We start from the raw sequence: 16730 nt of genomic DNA on the forward strand, positions 1-16730 counted from the left end.
TACCGAGGAAGACACTTTCGCTACTAATAACACTTTTATTAAAAACGATTTATTAGTATTCTATTTCACTTAATATTTTACATTGTTAGGTGAAAAAATATATAACCTCGTTTGTAAAGGACATGATTACAATAACTGTATTGGTGTGGTTCATGAGGGGGCGTGTCTGTTATGCAAGGGCGCTTCTTTAGTGTGTTGTGCTTCAGTGCAACATTTCTTTTTACTTTGCTAAGATCTTTCTTGAGTTTAGTATCTGTTGTTCGTGAACATTTCATCAAACTGGAGCTTTGATTTAAAGATTTGTCACAGTCAGGTAACTTAAGGATTCAGTGGCACACAGACCTGCACAAAACACCATCTAGGTAATTTGATTTTTTTCTTTTTCTTGTAAATGATGTGCATAACAAACACTGATCACTGTCAATGTTAGCTATTGCATTTTCTGTGCAATCTGCTCTATATAAAAATACAGAACAGATCAGATTTTGAGCAAATTATGAAGTAACAATTTCTTTTTTTTTTATAAACAGCAGTTGCACGAACTTTAAATTGACGATGTTAAATATTTACAATCACACTTTGTCAACTGATTTATGCAGCTGTTTTTCTTCATAGGGTTTCTGCAGTAAAGATGGCAGCCTCTTTGCTCAGGGTCGGACGGCTCGGATCTCTCAGGGTAATCCACCGTTTTTTTCGACATTTATTATGAAATATGCATGCATATTATAGTGCATTTACATATGCGTATTATTTAAACGTGTGAAACTGCGTAGTCAGATTCCTCTTGTGAACACAAGCTAATGCTGCTCGAATGTTAAAGCACTGAAGCATTTAATCCACTCAGACCCGACGCATGAATCCCTTCTTTGTGCTGTATTTACATGCACGACATTATTTACATGAAAATATTCCTGTTATTAAATAAGTGCATTTACTCAGTGTGGGTCAGATTTTATGCATCAGAACCCTGCATCTAAAATAGTGTAAAATGTCGGAGTTTCAAATAATTGTTTAATGTTTCGTTTTTCTTTTGATTTTTTAATGTGCTTTCCCCCTATATTTTAGTTTTTAGAAAGTGTTCCTAAAATGCTGAAAATTATTTGTTTGAATATCTATTTGGAAAAACTGAAAGTGTTGGTCTTTCCTTGAGAACACTGTGTACTTTTTGCTGGTACATTTCTTTGAGACCACAGCAGACGATGTACAGTAGTATAAATAGAACTGCAGAAAGGTGGTTGTGATTATTCATAGGGATTTGCTGTGTTTTTTGAAGTCTGATGTTTTTGTGTGTCTCTTGTTGTTAGTGTCTGCAGACGGAGGTCTTGAGCTCTATCAGAAGAGCTCCTGCTGTAGCTTTCAGCTCCAAATCTGGGGACAGCAAGAAGTCCAAAAAGTCCAACAAAGGTAAATCTTTCTTCAATTTATGTCACAATAATTTTGTATATGTCATGTGCCATTCATTTGGGGGAGGAGGACTCTGTATTCAGATCTTGACACCATACATGGGAAAACTGAGGTTTGTGTGGTTCAGGGGACGTATCCTCTGACCTCAGCTCTTGTTTCTGAACCTGCTGGAGTGTGTTTTGTTCCTGTCTCTTACTGTGTCATGTAGGAGTAATACCATGCAAAGGTCCGTACCAAAGTCATTGCCAAAAGTGTTCAAACTCTTTGATGTTGACATAATATTAAGATTGTCATATTTTACTTCTGCACATTTTTCTAATTTAAAAAGTGCCCCTATTATGTCATTTTTAAGGTTGCTAATATTGTTTTATGAGTCTCCTATAACAGGTTTACATGCATGCAAGGTCAAAAAACACGTTAGTTTTCTCAAAAAAATAGATTTAATTTTACCTCATTTCTAAATTATTCGTAAACGACTCGTGCGAAGCAGTTCAAAGAATCAGTCTCTCTAAACCCCTCCTTTCCGTGAGCCCTCACTGCTGTGATTGGTCAGATGGCGCAGTCCTTTGTGATTGGTCCAGAGCCGTAGAGAGATCTGGCTCTGGATTGGTCTACCGCGTACAGCGCGTTTTGGAAACGAAAGGCCCATTGCTAGGGATGGGCGATACCACTTATTTTGTTTTCGATACGATACCGATTTTTTTCAAGGCAGTATCGTCGATATCGATACCGATTCGATACTTCTGAACTAAACTTTTAAATTACGAAATGTATTAAATTATTAAATTACTAAGAGTAAAATGGGTAATGATAAGCACTTAACTTTGTTTAAAACATACAAGTTTGTGGTAATTATAAGGTGTGATAAAACAAAGTTACTCTCACTCCGTAGGATACAGCGTCTTCTCGACATGATGTTAACCACACGGAAATCAAATTGCTACAATAAACAAACTTTACAATCAAATTTATTTGCACTCACTCACAAAACGTCTCGGGTTACTTATGTAATCATGGTTCCCTGAGTAGGGAACGAGACACTGCGTCCTCTAGGGAAAATCACTGACGCCCTGTCTGGATCACATCCCTTAGGTCTTTTACTCACGTTCCTTTGACCCGCGATACTTCCTACCCCTACCTGCGGGCGGGGGAGGTACAGTCACCTGATGCAACTCTAACAGGGTGATCAGGCCCCAAAAGCAAAGCCTGCTATTATGATTAATTAAATGCACAAAAAAAACAAAAAAACATTTCTAATAAATTTGTTATGGGAGAAGAAGAAGAGAGTGGTTAGCTATAAAGTTTAGACCTCAGTGATTGGACAATCATAATCAGGTATTTCAGACAGACAAGTAATAAGCTCTAATATTTAGTATAATAAGTTTGTATGGAATATAGATACAGAATATAATGTATTTGGAAAAGATATAGTTAAACTCTAATACAAAATAAAATGTGACTAATTAAAATATACAAGCTTTAACCCTCTACCGCACGCATTATGATAGACCTATAGAAAAAAATATTTGAATTCAAGTTTAGGATGTATTCCGGAATCCATTTTCCATTTTGTTACAGTTTACACTGTCAGCACAATGTATAGTGTTTGCAGACTTTTTGGCAATGACTGTATATGCAAAAGGAAAAGATGGTCCAGAATCTCCTAAAATCAATAACAGATCGATTTGTGGTGCCAGCATCTTTTAAGCACAAGCAGCACTTGTTTAGTACATAAATTATTCGATTTATAGAAGCTTGAACTGACATCAGACAATAAAAGGGTTTGACAGTGGTATTGAAATAGAAATTTGCGTAGGTCTATGAAACTTCAGTCAGTTTGTTGAGTATGTGAGCTTTGTGGTTAAACTAAAAATTTTATTTTAAGAAATAAATGTTATATTACCTATAAACCAACAGGCCCACATCTATATTGTTAATAAAGACACAAAGATGGTATGTTGATTATAATATAAATTGAACTCTTGGTCTTTTCTTTTTCTCTGTGGGCATTTTTAAACAAGTAAAACTGGTCGCATGGAGTTCTTAAAGATAACCTAATGACCTGTTATCCATAATTGTTGCTGTACAATGTTCCTCTGAGGTTAGAGGTGGCAGAGGGCTTGAGAAAGGGCTTGCCATGTGGTGTTGTACTGGCATATATGCTTAGTGCTATATGTGGATGTCCTAACTGCTTATATATGTCACCTTGACATTTGGAGTTAAAGAATGCACTGCATGAATGCGTTCATGAAGCCACTCCCTCTGTTCATTCAAGAGAATCTGGTGAAGCCAATAATCCAACAAGTGACTTCTTGTTGAAAATAAAAGCTGAACAAAACATGTTTTGTGCTGAACATTGCTACATAAATATGAAAATGCCTCTTAGAAATAACTCATTGTAAATAATTTTAATAATCATATTTATTATCAATATTAATAGTAATCATGATGATTATGTGCTGGTACCACAGTTTGATCATGTTTGACCACAAATTCAAATATATAGTGTGAACAGTTGTCATCTGATTCAGAACAGTTATTTGGTGCTACTTTAAAATAATGGTGATATGAAAATATATAGCCTTTTAGCTTCAATAACTAGAATTTTGGAATAATTATAATGAAATAATCTTTTGCATTTTAACTTGTATTTTCCAATGAAAATAAGGGTATTAACAGTACAATACTTTAATTTTTTTATGAAAATGGGGTTTACTGAATGTGAAATGTTTAGGTTACTTTTCCTGTCAGATGGCTTTTTTTAATTAGCCATAGTTCAAATCTGATGTGCACGAGTCAGGTTATAAGGTGTTCAAAGCTCCACTACCTCAGTGGATGCTCATCTAATTGTTGAAGAAATTGGGTAAGTTATTTTGCTGTATGAGTTTAGCGGTCTCCATTCAGCCTGATAATGCACATGATGAAGCAAATTATTACATTTCTATTTTTGCCCTCCTTCCCCCTCCATCCTAGAAAAAGCAGCACCAAAAACTTACTTCGATATAGAAAAACTTGTCCAGCACAGATCATATGTGGAATTCCCCAAGAAGGAGGTTGCAGCTTCGGTTGCTGCTGCCTCTACAGAAGCTGCATCTGTTGCTGCCCTTGCACCTGAACCAGTTGTAACTGCCACCGCGCCTGCAGCCGAAGCCGCTGCTCCCAGAGCTGAAGCCATTGCCCCCGCATTTGAAGCCATTCCTGTAGTTGAAGCCGCTGCCCCCGCAGTTGAAGCCGCTACCCCTGTAGTTGAAGCCACTCCTGTAGCTGAAGCCGCTGCCCCTGTAGTTGAAGCCACTCCTGTAGCTGAAGCCGCTGCCCCTGTAGTTGAAGCCACTCCTGTAGCTGAAGCCGCTGCCCCTGTAGTTGAAGCCACTCCTGTAGCTGAAGCCGCTGCCCCTGTAGCTGAAGTCGAGTTGAAGCCGCTGCCCCTGTAGCCGAAGCCGCTGCCACTGTAGTTGAAGCCGCTGCCCCTGTAGCTGAAGTCGGTGCCCTTGTAATTGAAGCCGCTGCCCCTGTAGTTGAAGCCACTCCTGTAGCTGAAGCCGCTGCCCCTGTAGCTGAAGCCGCTGCCCTTGTAGTTGAAGCCGCTGCTCCTGTAGTTGAAGCCATTGCCCCTGTAGTTGAAGCCGTTGCCCCTGTAGTTGAAGCCGCTGCCCCTGTAGCTGAAACCACTCCTGTAGTTGAAGACACTGCCCCTGTAGCTGAAGCCGCTGCCCCTGTAGTTGAAGCCACTCCTGTAGCTGAAGCCGCTGCTCCTGTAGTTGAAGCCACTTCTGTAGCTGAAGCCGCTGCCCCTGAAGTTGAAGCCACCCCTGCAGCTGAAGCCGCTGCCCCTGTAGTTGAAGCCACTCCTGTAGCTGAAGCTACTGCCCCTGAAGTTGAAGCCACACCTGCAGCTGAAGCCATTGAGCCTACACCTGAAGCCACAATTTGTCTTCCAAAAACCATTGCTGAAACTGCATCCCCTGCAGTTGAAGCTGCAGCTCCTGAAGCCCCTGCTGCACCAGCCTCTGAAGATGCACCTACAGAAGACGCCCCTGTCCAGGAAGCAGTTGCTGAGGTTGTAGAAGCTGTCAGTGAAGTAGTTGCAGAAGTTGTGGCGGAAGCTTCCCCAGTTGTAGAGGCTGTTGCTGAGGTAGTTGGAGAATCTGGCCCTATTGAGGCGGTTGCAGAGGCAGCTCCTGCTGAAGAGCTGATAGATCCTGCCCCTGTGATCTCAGATGCTACTGAAGTTCCAGCAGAAGTTGTGGAGACGCCTGAGGGTACTCACCATCCCCTATAACCCCCTTTCATATATTGGGATACAGCAAAATTTTGAAAGCAATTTTTTTCTCAATTTCGGTTACAGGTTTTATATATACAAATTTGTAATGCTAATGGTAAAGATATAATCACAATGCATTTTCTTACCCTTTCATTTATACAGTTAGTTACATTACAGTGTGTCATTAGCTTTTGTCATTGCATTGCATTGCCATGTGTTAGTTCATAGCATACATGCAAATGCATTTAGGGGTGAAACGGTTCATAAAAACAACAACAACAACAGTTTAGCATTGTGACGGGTCTCCTGCTATCCTGCTACGGCCAGCCAGTGGGTGTGGCAAGGAGCCCCATCAGTCAGGATTCATGTCACCTGTTCCTTCCTCTATAAAACTTTGTGTTACTGTGGATGTGTTGTTCCTTTGGTTCCCTCAGTTGTATTTGATGGGAGTGCAAAAAAAATAAAGGATTATGGTCAGTGTAGACCAGTGTTTCCCAACCGGGGTGCCGTCTGTCGAGAGCAGGGGTGCCGTGTAAAAAAATCATTTTTTAACATTTTTAAATTGCTAAAATGTTCAAAAAAGCATCTATTATATAATATCCATTTCTGATGTCGCCAATAATTAGAGATGCACCGAAATCGACAGGAAACATCGATGTAGTACAGTATTGTTTCTGTTTGCAATGGCCCTACTGTGTTTGGCCATTGCCAATTCAAAGTTTGAAATCAAGCTATCTCGTGCTACTGCACCAAAATTACCCCACTGTAAAATAAAAAAAAAACACTGAGTGAGCAAAAATTTGTGAGATAGCTAGTTATAATGGTAATTAAATAATGTTTACATATGTATAAAAGCCTACATTAAAATCTGTCATATAAATTGGTCTCTTCATTAGAAATTAGCCTACTGATTGCCACCATTGATGGACAAATTTTTTAAATAATATTAAAAATATCTGTATGACATTATATTCTGCAGTTCTTCCCTGTTGTACCGAATATACTTTTCAAATTATCATATCGAAGTTAGAAATTCAAATATTGTGACAAAATTAATTTTGTAGGGTGCCACAAGTTTGTTCAAATTTCCAAAGGGTGCCGCGACTAAAAAAAAGGTTGGGAAACACTGGTGTAGACCACTAAAGGTCCCTGCGATGACCCTACGTAGACCTCAAAGGGTTGCAGGGCCCAAATCAGAGTCAGTGCCTCCTTCTCCATTACTGAATAATTAAGCTGGAAAGAATTGAACATCCTAGAGAAGAACCCCACTGGACGATCAATGCCCTCTTCAGATCTCTGCAACAAGACCGTACCAGCACCCACATTACTGGCATCCATCTGCAATTGGAAAGGGTGGTCAAATTTTGGGGAGGATAATACAGGTGCCTCCGTAAGCAGCATTTTTATTTTCTCAAATGCCTGCTGACAAACAGAAGTCCAACAAAAATCTACTCCTCCCTGCAACAAATTAGTAAGGGGCATTGCAACAGTAGAAAAAATTCTACAAAAACAATGATAAAATCCAGCCATGCCCAAAAATCGCTCAAAAAAACTCTTTTTTTGGTAGTGGGCATAGGATACTTATCTATAGCTTCCACCTTAGTGCGGATGGGATGCACTTTACATTGACCAGCCACCTTCCCAAGATACTGTAAGTAACCGTAGCTTTTGCGAACTCACATTTTAATAAATTGACTGTCAAATTGGCTTTAAAAACGATCAAAAAGGTCTTGAATATGAAGCAAGTGTTCCTCCCAAGTATGACTGAAAACAACAACATCATCTAAAAACACTGCGCAACCCTGTAAGCCAGATATAACCTTTCAGTAATCAGTACAAAATCTGAATTCACTAACAAGGATGGAGATGCCCTACTAGAAAAAGATGGCACAGCAATATCATTCTTCAGCATGTAATCGATTTCATTATCTAACAGTTTTTCTTATTCGCCGACACTCGATAATAACGCTGACGAATTGGGGCTGAATCTCCAACGTCAATGTTATGTTCGATAAAATTTTTGCTAGAGGGAGTATCTGGAAATAATGCATTATATTCTTTAATTATATTAGTCAAATCAGTATGATGTGTGTCGGTTAAATAATTGAGTTGAGAATTTAATGCTTCAGACTTCCGCAACCACCCATGATGAATAGAATCCCCAGGATCGATTTCTTCTACCTCCCCACCAACAACAACAGAGTTTGACTCAACACTGTAATCAACAACAGAAGGACTTGACAAAAGAACAGGTTTAATATTTGCGTCAGCCACATCCACATTTACAGTATCAATGTGATCTTTACAAGCATAAGCAAGGTTTTAACAAATTTATGTGGCACACTCTCGTCTTCTTTTTTTGGTCTGGAGTATTAATCAAATAATTAAGATTAGAAATCTGATGAGCAATGGTATATGGTCCCACGAACTTGGCCTGAAATGGTGATCCAGCAATGGGCAGCAATGTGAGTGCCTGGTCACCCTCTTGGAAAGAACGTCTTTCTGTATGACGGTCAAAAAGACATTTCATTTGTTCCTGTGCTTTACTAAAACATGCATTTGCCAGTTGACAGGCTTCAAAAATTGTTCGACGAAAATTACTAACATATGTCAAGACGTTCTTAGGGGGGTCCGAATTTTCCCAATCTGCTGCCAAATCAGCCAAAGGGCTATGTACATCGTGACCAAAAACCAATCACTTGGACTGAAGCCGGTACTTTCTTGGGCAGCTTCCTGAGCTGCCATCAATAACCAAGGCAAGCCAGTCTCCCAGTCCCTTGCCATTTGAGTACAATAAGATTTAGTAAAGACTTTAAAGTTTGATGAAATTTCTCCAGAGCTCCTTGGCTCTGGGCATGATAAGCACTGGAGAGATTGTTTAAAAGGGTCATATGATGCAATTTCAATTTTTCCTTTCTCTTTGGAGTGTTACAAGCTCTTTGGTGCATAAAGAAAATCTGTAAAGTTGCAAAGACTAAAGTCTCAAATCCAAAGAGATTCAAATCACAACACACGGGATAGCTGGCCAATCAGAGCACACCTCGCTTTTCAGTCCGATGAGCTTTGTAAAAATCAATGCGTTTCAAAAAGGCGGGGCATAGCGGAGAAACAATAATGTACAGTATGTGGAAAATGTGTTTTTTTAACCTTAAACCCCATAAACACCAAATACACAAAATAATGTTCTTTTTAGCAACATCAAAATGCAGAGTTTTTTCAACACTTGACTAAACAAATTAGAAGTAAAATTACTTCCTTGATTGGACTGAACAATTCGAGTTATTCCATACACCGATATGAACTGAGTGAGCGCTTTCACAGCAGACTTTGATGTTATAGAAAGCAAGGGGTATGCAACAGGATAACAAGTTATGTGACACATCACCATAAGCAAATATCCACTGCCAGCTTGTGATTTTGGTAAAGGCCCAACACAGTCCAGAATAAGAATAAGGGCTGACTTACTGCAGGAATTGGATACAGAGGTGCCGGTTCTGATGACTGATTAGGCTTCAACGTAAGTTGACACGTATGACAAGACTTAATGTAAGCAGACACGTCAAAAAAAAAAATTTAAACAATAAATTTTACATCTTTTTGACTCCCAAATGACCAGCTTTATCGTGCACTGTCTGTAACACAAGCTTCCGGAGACTTTGTGGTATTACAATTTGTACAATCGGCTCACCAACTGCAAATTGTCCATGCCAAATTGTACCCATTTCCGAACTAACAACCCTTCCTCTAGGTAATACCCAGAAGAAAGATTAACTATAATGTCATGAGAAACCACTCGATCAAAAAATCAGAGTCAGATTTCTGTTCCATTATCAAATCATCATGTGATACAGACAAAATGGAAGGGATTTTTAAACTTTTACTCACCATGTTCTTAGACTCGGATTTATCATCAACTTGCACTTTACTCATAGCCCGCGTCACAACACGACGACAACTCTTACAGAAGACGCAAAATTGTCCTCGGCTCCTTTTTCTAGCAACATTGGAGAAGGAGTAACCTCCAGATATGGTGAATCGTCTCGCCAGACTCATTCTCCGGCTAAATCGTTTCCTAGAATTACATGTACTTCGTCCACCAGCAAGCAGGAACACACCCCAACTTCCACCCAGGACTAAATCAGACTGTAAAAAGACTTTATGAAAGTGAACAGACAGAACATTCAATCCAATGTCCCTAATCAACACACTACTTCCAGTGTAGGACTGAGAAGAAAAAGGCAGTACAGATTCTAAAACAAAAGTTTCAGATGAGCCTGTATCGCGTAGGGTCTTTACTGGCACTTTATTGGCAGATCCAATCAAACTGACAAAACCGTCTGTAACAAATGTTTTCCTGCATATTCAATGACAGCGGGGCAGACACGGCTAAAGATTTCACTTCAGTAAATTTTCACTAAATTTCACTTTTGAAGTGTCTCCTTTTGCTTTTAACAGGGGACATTTGTATTTCCAATGACCAAGTGCATAGCAATAATTGCACGTTATCCTTGTATTTATCCCCAAACGAATTCCGTGAGTGCTCACCAGCTGAATCGTTTAACACTTTGGTAAACTTACGCCATGGCTCCTTCCAAACGGCTCCTTTAGGTCTTTTTCTCCATAGGTCTTGTAACCAAAAGAAGTCTTGTGAATCAACGTAAACTCGTCAGCTAAAACAGCAGCCTCATATGCAGTGGCAGGTTTACGTTCACTTGTGAATGTTGCAACACGATCTGAAATAGAGTTTTTAAATTGTTTGAGCACTAATAAATCTTTTAAATCGTCCAGTGTGTTTACATTAGGAGCCGTACACAAGCGAATAAAATACATCGAAATATCACTCGCAAATTTAACATGCGTCTGTTTTTCAGTTTTTTTTTTCCCAAGACCTAAACTTTTGTCTGTAGGCCTCTGGAACCAATTCGTAAACTTTTAATACTGCAGTCTTAACAGTCCCGTGATCAGCTGCATCCCCCAAACTAAGAGAGGAATATGCTTCTTGTGCTCTGCCTGTAAAAACACATTGCAACATCAACGTACGTTCCTCATCTGGCCAATCTCACGCATTAGCTACACGCTCAAACAACGAAAAGAAACGCTCAACATCTTTTTCATCAAACTTAGGAATCAGCTTCATATTACTCACAATATCAAATCTCCGCGAAACAATTTCACCTTCCGCTCCATTAGTGACTAAAAGCTTACTGCCTTCTTATCAAGTCCAAGCGGTAGCGTTAAAGTTGCTGCTGCTGTAATTGAACTTCAGACAATTCAATACGATCTGTTTTTCTTTCATCTGAGTTTCAATTAACAACAACTGTTTCTGTCGCTTAAATGTCAAATGAGACATTGAAGACCTATCACTAATGGCAGCTTCTGTAGACAATTGTGATTTTAAAATACCGCGATCAAACAACACAGTCTTTATCATGGTTTTAATGCTGTCTTTTAAACGTTTATCTTGAGTCGACAAATTAATTTTGTAATGAGTTGCGAATTCTAAGAGCTGATCTTTAGAAAAAAATCATCTAATAAATCTTCCGACGGTGCAGTAACAAATTCTTACATTTTAGAAGCCAAACTGAAACACAAAACAAATGTAGGCCTACTTATATTGTCTAACTAATATCTGAAGAGTAGCAACACTGGAAAAGCGATTCCCTCTACCTATTCAAAACTCAACCCTAGTCTTCATACTGTTACTTGCAGCAGGTTTTTATACACTGTAAACCATTGTTTGCAATAGCAACCAATTGGCAAGTTACCATTACAAAACACGGACATGTTCCCAATGCTCTAACTGCGTTCACCGTACAAACACAACAAACTAAAGTAAAAACAACAATCAGAGCATCCTGTAAAGGACACCCTGCTAAACCTTTACAGGGAAAAGCATAATCCAAGTGTTACCCATCAAATATAGAAAGTAGCCTACTAACCAAGCTCCAATTCCCACAGAATAAAAAAAAAATTCACGGATGTCATAGAGGCACTCCAAAAAAAAAAAAAAAAAAAAACCCAAAAAAAAAAACCAATTTTTAATTTTTGCTCAGAGTAATGACAATTTTCATACAAAAAGTTTGGTTAATTAAATTTGGGTAATTTAAATCAGTATGCTGTTCATAGTGACCTCAGTTGTATTCTCAGGTGATAAATTAAACCAGACATAGTAAAAAAAAGTTGGCAACAAGTTACCTCTTGATATTTCTGTCAGCAATTTCGGCTCTCAAACTATTTTGGCTGAAACCAAAAATTCCTGTTTTGTGCTGTTTTGGCTGAATTTTGGTGCATCACTGGGGAGAAGAAAAACTTTCATTTTTCTGTTGAATACCATAGAAGATATTTTGAAGAATATGGGTAACCAAACAGCTGATAAGGAAAAAACTATATGGATTCAACTTGAGGGTGAATAAATGATGACAATTTTTTTTTCCCATTTTTGGGTGAACTAAAACTAAAAACTCCCTTTAATTTCAACATTTTCTCTCCTCATCCAGTCCAATGCAAACTGGAAATCCCCTGCCCTCTTTTAGCAATGCAAATGAAATTACTAATGGATTAAGTACAATTCTGTTTCAAATTGAATGCAATAAAAATAAATTCTCACAAATTGTCAAATTACTGTATTAGCTCATTCTAAATAAGTACATTATTAGGGCAGTCCATCTGCAAAGACACCTGCACAGAGAGAAGAACTGATGTAATGACTTTGGTTACATAAAGATTGAAATGAAGAACAATGTGGAATCAGCATTTTAGGTTTTATTCAGGTTACCAAGGCAACCATTCTCCCAAGTGTGTTCTAGGACTGTCCTTAAAAGAAAAGGGAAAAAAAGTATTAAACGTACTAAAGTTGAGTGGAGCTCCAGTGAGACAAGTCAACAGAGGATTACATCAGGCTATTAATGGATTCAATGAACCCCTGGGTCCTCAGGCCTGTGCTGTATCTTAGTAGGGTTCCTCTTCTCTGATACAAGCCTGCAGATCAGTGTGATCTTACTTAATGTGATTATTCGGCAGCATGCTGACTTTTGTCTCCATTAAAAGTCAGATGGAGCACAAACACTCAAGAGCAGTGACAAACAGCACAATCCCTAGGACTGAAAACATCGTAAGAACAGCACACCTTTTTTAAAGGGCAGTCCTGACTCACTTGATGCCCTACTGTAAATGAAATAACATGAGACCAAAAAAAGTAATGACCTATATAGGATAAGAAGGGGGAAGATGACCACCTTAAGATCAGAGTTCATTTACTTCTAAATTGCATTTGTAAAATTAATATGATAAAATATAAATCAAATATTTTTTTATATTATATTATTAATATTATGTAAATTTTAGCATTTTGGCAATTTATTGAATAATTAAATATTGACCAATCAAAAAACAGAATCCCAGTCAAAGATAAACATCTAAATTACACAATTATATACAAGCCTATATATTTTTTACTGAATTCCTGTCAACAACACATCCACAGTAACACAAAGTTTTATAGAGGAAGGAACTGGTGACATGAGTTCTGGCTAATGGGGCTCCTAGCCACACCCACTGGCTGGCCGTAGCAGGATAGCAGGAGACCCCTCACACTATGCATTCGATTAATTAGGGCTAATATTGGATAATTAAACCTTCATGGTGTTTAATAGAGTATTAATGTCACAATTAATTGGAAATTTAGAAATGATTTTTTACTAAATTGTACCAAAACTGTGACAACAGAACACTATCTTTAGAAACCGTGACACCCCTAATTGTTTCTCTACAACATCACAACAGAAACTCAAGTTGCTCAATCAAGGCTATATTCATTTTCTAAGCTGGGGCAGAGATGGCACACCATCTTTCTTTTTGATGGTGTATTTTAAGTCTGCGCCCTGGTTTTCAGTCCATGAATATAGCCAGTCTCCCTATCCGTCATCCGTCTTTGCGCATGTCTGCATTATATATGTTTGTTTGTAATTTTTTGAGTCTTCATGTTATGCAATGCATGTTTTTCACCACATAATTTCACTGACTGCTACCTTTCAGTTATATTTATTATTTTTGCAGCTTATTATTTATAATTTTATCCGCTTTTTTACACTCGTCTCTTTTTTTCCTTCTTTTCTGTTCATGGAGTTGTTCATTATTCCATGTATTTGACCTCTTGTATCCTGCTCCTGTCTTCCTTTGCTTCTTTCATTGAAATCTTTTGTCTTTGTTCAGTCCTTGTATTTATGACCTCACTCTTCGGAGAATAACTATTTACTTGGGCTATCAATTTATCATGAATTTAGTACACTTAAAAAGAACTTGGTATAGGATTTAGTTTGAAACGATTGCACAAATAATTACAAAGAAACGGCAAGTAACATGTTGACTATAATGTGAAATTTTGTGAAAATAGTTGCACATTTCACTGTTAAAAATGTGAAATTTCACATTTACCCAAATTGAAGTGCTAATTTACTGGCCATCAATTCAATGTCAGTTTGGTTCATTTAATTTGTAAAAGCATGTGGAATAACACCTTTAACTAAGCTGAAGAACTTGAAATGCTCATTGCGCAAGGCGCTAAAAAACAGCGAGATACGACACAAGACATGTCTGTTTAGCATAGTTTTACATAGACTGGCAATTAAAAAAACAGCACATATGATCCTGTATAAATGTGCCTTAAGTCTACAACAGGCAAACAGACAAAATAGATTACTGTTGAATATAAGCGAAATTGTATTATGTAAATGAAACAGTATATTGACTTGAAAGCCACTTTTTTTGTAAATTTATTCCATGCTTAGTCTGTCACAGTAATATCAATGAATTATGTTCATTATTCAGCATATCAATTTAATTAACACGTTAATTGATGATTTAATTGACAGCCCTATTATATACAAATTATTATTACAATTGTTTTCTCATTTATGCCCCATCCCAACTCCACCATCTGTAAAGATAACACTCCATTTGTTGTGCTTTATTAGAAATTGTCACTTTGTCAGAACAAATGTTGGGTTTTATTTCCTGTTAAAGTCACAGTTAGGTAAAATTTTAAGTTTAAGATGTCATCACATGTGATGCATTGCTACTGTATGTTTTGACTAGTTTGTTTACGAGTATGGTAACATGTAAATGTACTTTGACCTCACCTTTCTTTCCTGTTGCTCTTTCCTCACCCAAACGCACTTTCTTTGTCAGTGTCTCACTTTTCTTCCCAGGGGGTCGCATGATATCGGTGATTGGTTAATTATCCTCTTATCTTTTCCTGTGTACTGTGGTTTATATGTCAAAGTTAAATATGAAATGCTCCTTACCCACTTTCCCAATATGGTGTATGGAGTGAGATTGAGATTGCACTGTTTGCTGTATGTGGAATGGAAGCAACAGTTTATTACAGGATGCAAAATTAAGAATGTATGACGATTACCTAAAATAATAATCACGAGTTGTTTGATGGGCATTTGTTTATGATTATTACACAGTCACTCTTATGAGATGAAATGCTTCCGTTTCATTTCAGTGTAGATGCAACCTCTGTCCTAGTTACTCACCGCCTGACCTGCTCCTTGACTCAGTTCTCTTTAGTTCACTAGTGGCGCTTTTCCACTGAGTGGTACGACTCGGCACGGCACGGCTCAGCTCGGCTCGGTTTGCGTTTCCACTGCAGATTAGTACCGCTTTAGAGTGGGCGGGATTATTCACATGTCATTATAGTTGCGCCGCCTCTACTGCCGCGACTCCTGAAAAACTTTTTCATTCCGCTTCGCCCCATCAAGCTCTCGCTGGATCCGTTCCTCTGCTATCAACGAGAGGAACGTCTGTTCTTCCTCAACAGACAACGAAACAGCCACTTTTTGGTTGTTAAAAAAGGTGCGCTTGTTCAAAACAGTTGCGTTCGATCCTTCGCTAAGTACCAGGTACTGTACCCAGTGGAAAACCCCCAAAAGTGAACCGTACCGAGTCGTACCGTGCCGTACCATGCAGTGGAAAAGCGCCATAGATCTAGTCTTCACACCAGGCACTCTGCTCATGCATGAGGGTTAAAGAAGACTGATTTCTTCTTTATTGTACAAGATATCAAGGATTCTGGCATCCATATACATGTCTGTTTCTTAGAGATTGTATTAACACTCTCTTTTCATGTGATTGTCAGCTGGATTGGACCCCATTCAGAAACTGTTCCTAGATTCAATCCGCGCATACTCCACAAAAAGCGGGTACATGGTGTTTTACTATCGTACTCTCTTGCTTGTCTCTGAAGAGTGATGCTGCTCTTTGTGATCTTACATTTTTTTATTAAATTGACAGCTACTTTTTGTGTTTTCTCAGTGCCGCTGGTGGTCTAGTTGATGCCGGTTCAGAATATCAGAAGGCTCTTGCTGAGGAAATAACTAAACTGCAGCGGTTGTACGGTGGTGGTGATCTGTCTTCCTTCCCTGAGTTCAAATTCCCTGGTGTGTACATTTATTTACATCTAAAATGGTCAATTCCAATACTCCTTCAGAATACAACATCAATAATATGAGTTTTCAGTTTTGTTTGAGTGTCAATGCATTTGTCCTAAAGTTGAATTTTTTGCAGTGCATTTGACTAACATGCCAACATTTTGTATTTACAGAGCCTAAATTTGATGAAGTGTCCTCCAAGTAAACTTCTGATCCTCTCCTGTACCTCAGTGCAATTTTGTGAAAGAAGTCTACTAAATGACTTTAATCTGTAAAAGTGAACATTTTGTGAGTTTTTATTTTATTTTGTGAGACTCTAAATACTAAATAGCTATTTTTCAAAAATTCTTATGTCTGATGGACAAGACTACCTGTGTCATGTATAATGCACATGTGGAAGAGAGCATAAGCTTAGCTGTGAAATAAATGCTTGTTGCTTTTCATAATGTTTGTTGGTGTAAAATATCTGGGAAAAGAGCTGAATAAACTGAACCACACATCTTCTGTCTGGTCTGAATGTTTTATTTTTAGAAATGATGTGAATAAAATGCATCTGAAATTGTGTGCAGTGGTATATTTCATCATAGTTTTTGGATTAGCCTGCATAGCACTTCATCTTTTATAACATG

General features: G+C 38.2%; 1 protein-coding gene across 5 annotated transcripts; it reads left to right on the top strand.

The window, feature by feature from the left end:
* The first annotated feature begins 119 nt into the window (after positions 1 to 119).
* LOC107748889 (ATP synthase-coupling factor 6, mitochondrial-like) lies at positions 120 to 16600 on the top strand. Of its 5 annotated transcripts, XM_016563885.1 has the most exons (8): positions 120 to 362; positions 616 to 676; positions 1305 to 1404; positions 4378 to 4800; positions 4917 to 5666; positions 15810 to 15873; positions 15986 to 16110; positions 16275 to 16600. In XM_016563885.1, the coding sequence occupies exons 2-8, from the start codon at positions 632 to 634 to the stop codon at positions 16304 to 16306; spliced, it is 1539 nt and encodes a 512-aa protein (XP_016419371.1). In that variant the 5' UTR covers positions 120 to 362; positions 616 to 631; the 3' UTR covers positions 16307 to 16600. The 5 variants fall into 5 exon arrangements, with proteins under 5 accessions (XP_016419371.1, XP_016419372.1, XP_016419373.1 ...); XM_016563889.1 differs by lacking the exons at positions 4378 to 4800; positions 4917 to 5666 and having other exon boundaries at positions 129 to 362; XM_016563887.1 differs by lacking the exons at positions 15810 to 15873; positions 15986 to 16110; positions 16275 to 16600 and having other exon boundaries at positions 126 to 362; positions 4378 to 4811; positions 5085 to 5120.
* The last annotated feature ends 130 nt before the right edge of the window (positions 16601 to 16730 follow it).

Source organism: Sinocyclocheilus rhinocerous, unplaced genomic scaffold (assembly GCF_001515625.1).
Source record: "Sinocyclocheilus rhinocerous isolate Xijiao unplaced genomic scaffold, SAMN03320098_v1.1 scaffold2695, whole genome shotgun sequence".
NCBI lineage: Eukaryota > Metazoa > Chordata > Actinopteri > Cypriniformes > Cyprinidae > Sinocyclocheilus > Sinocyclocheilus rhinocerous.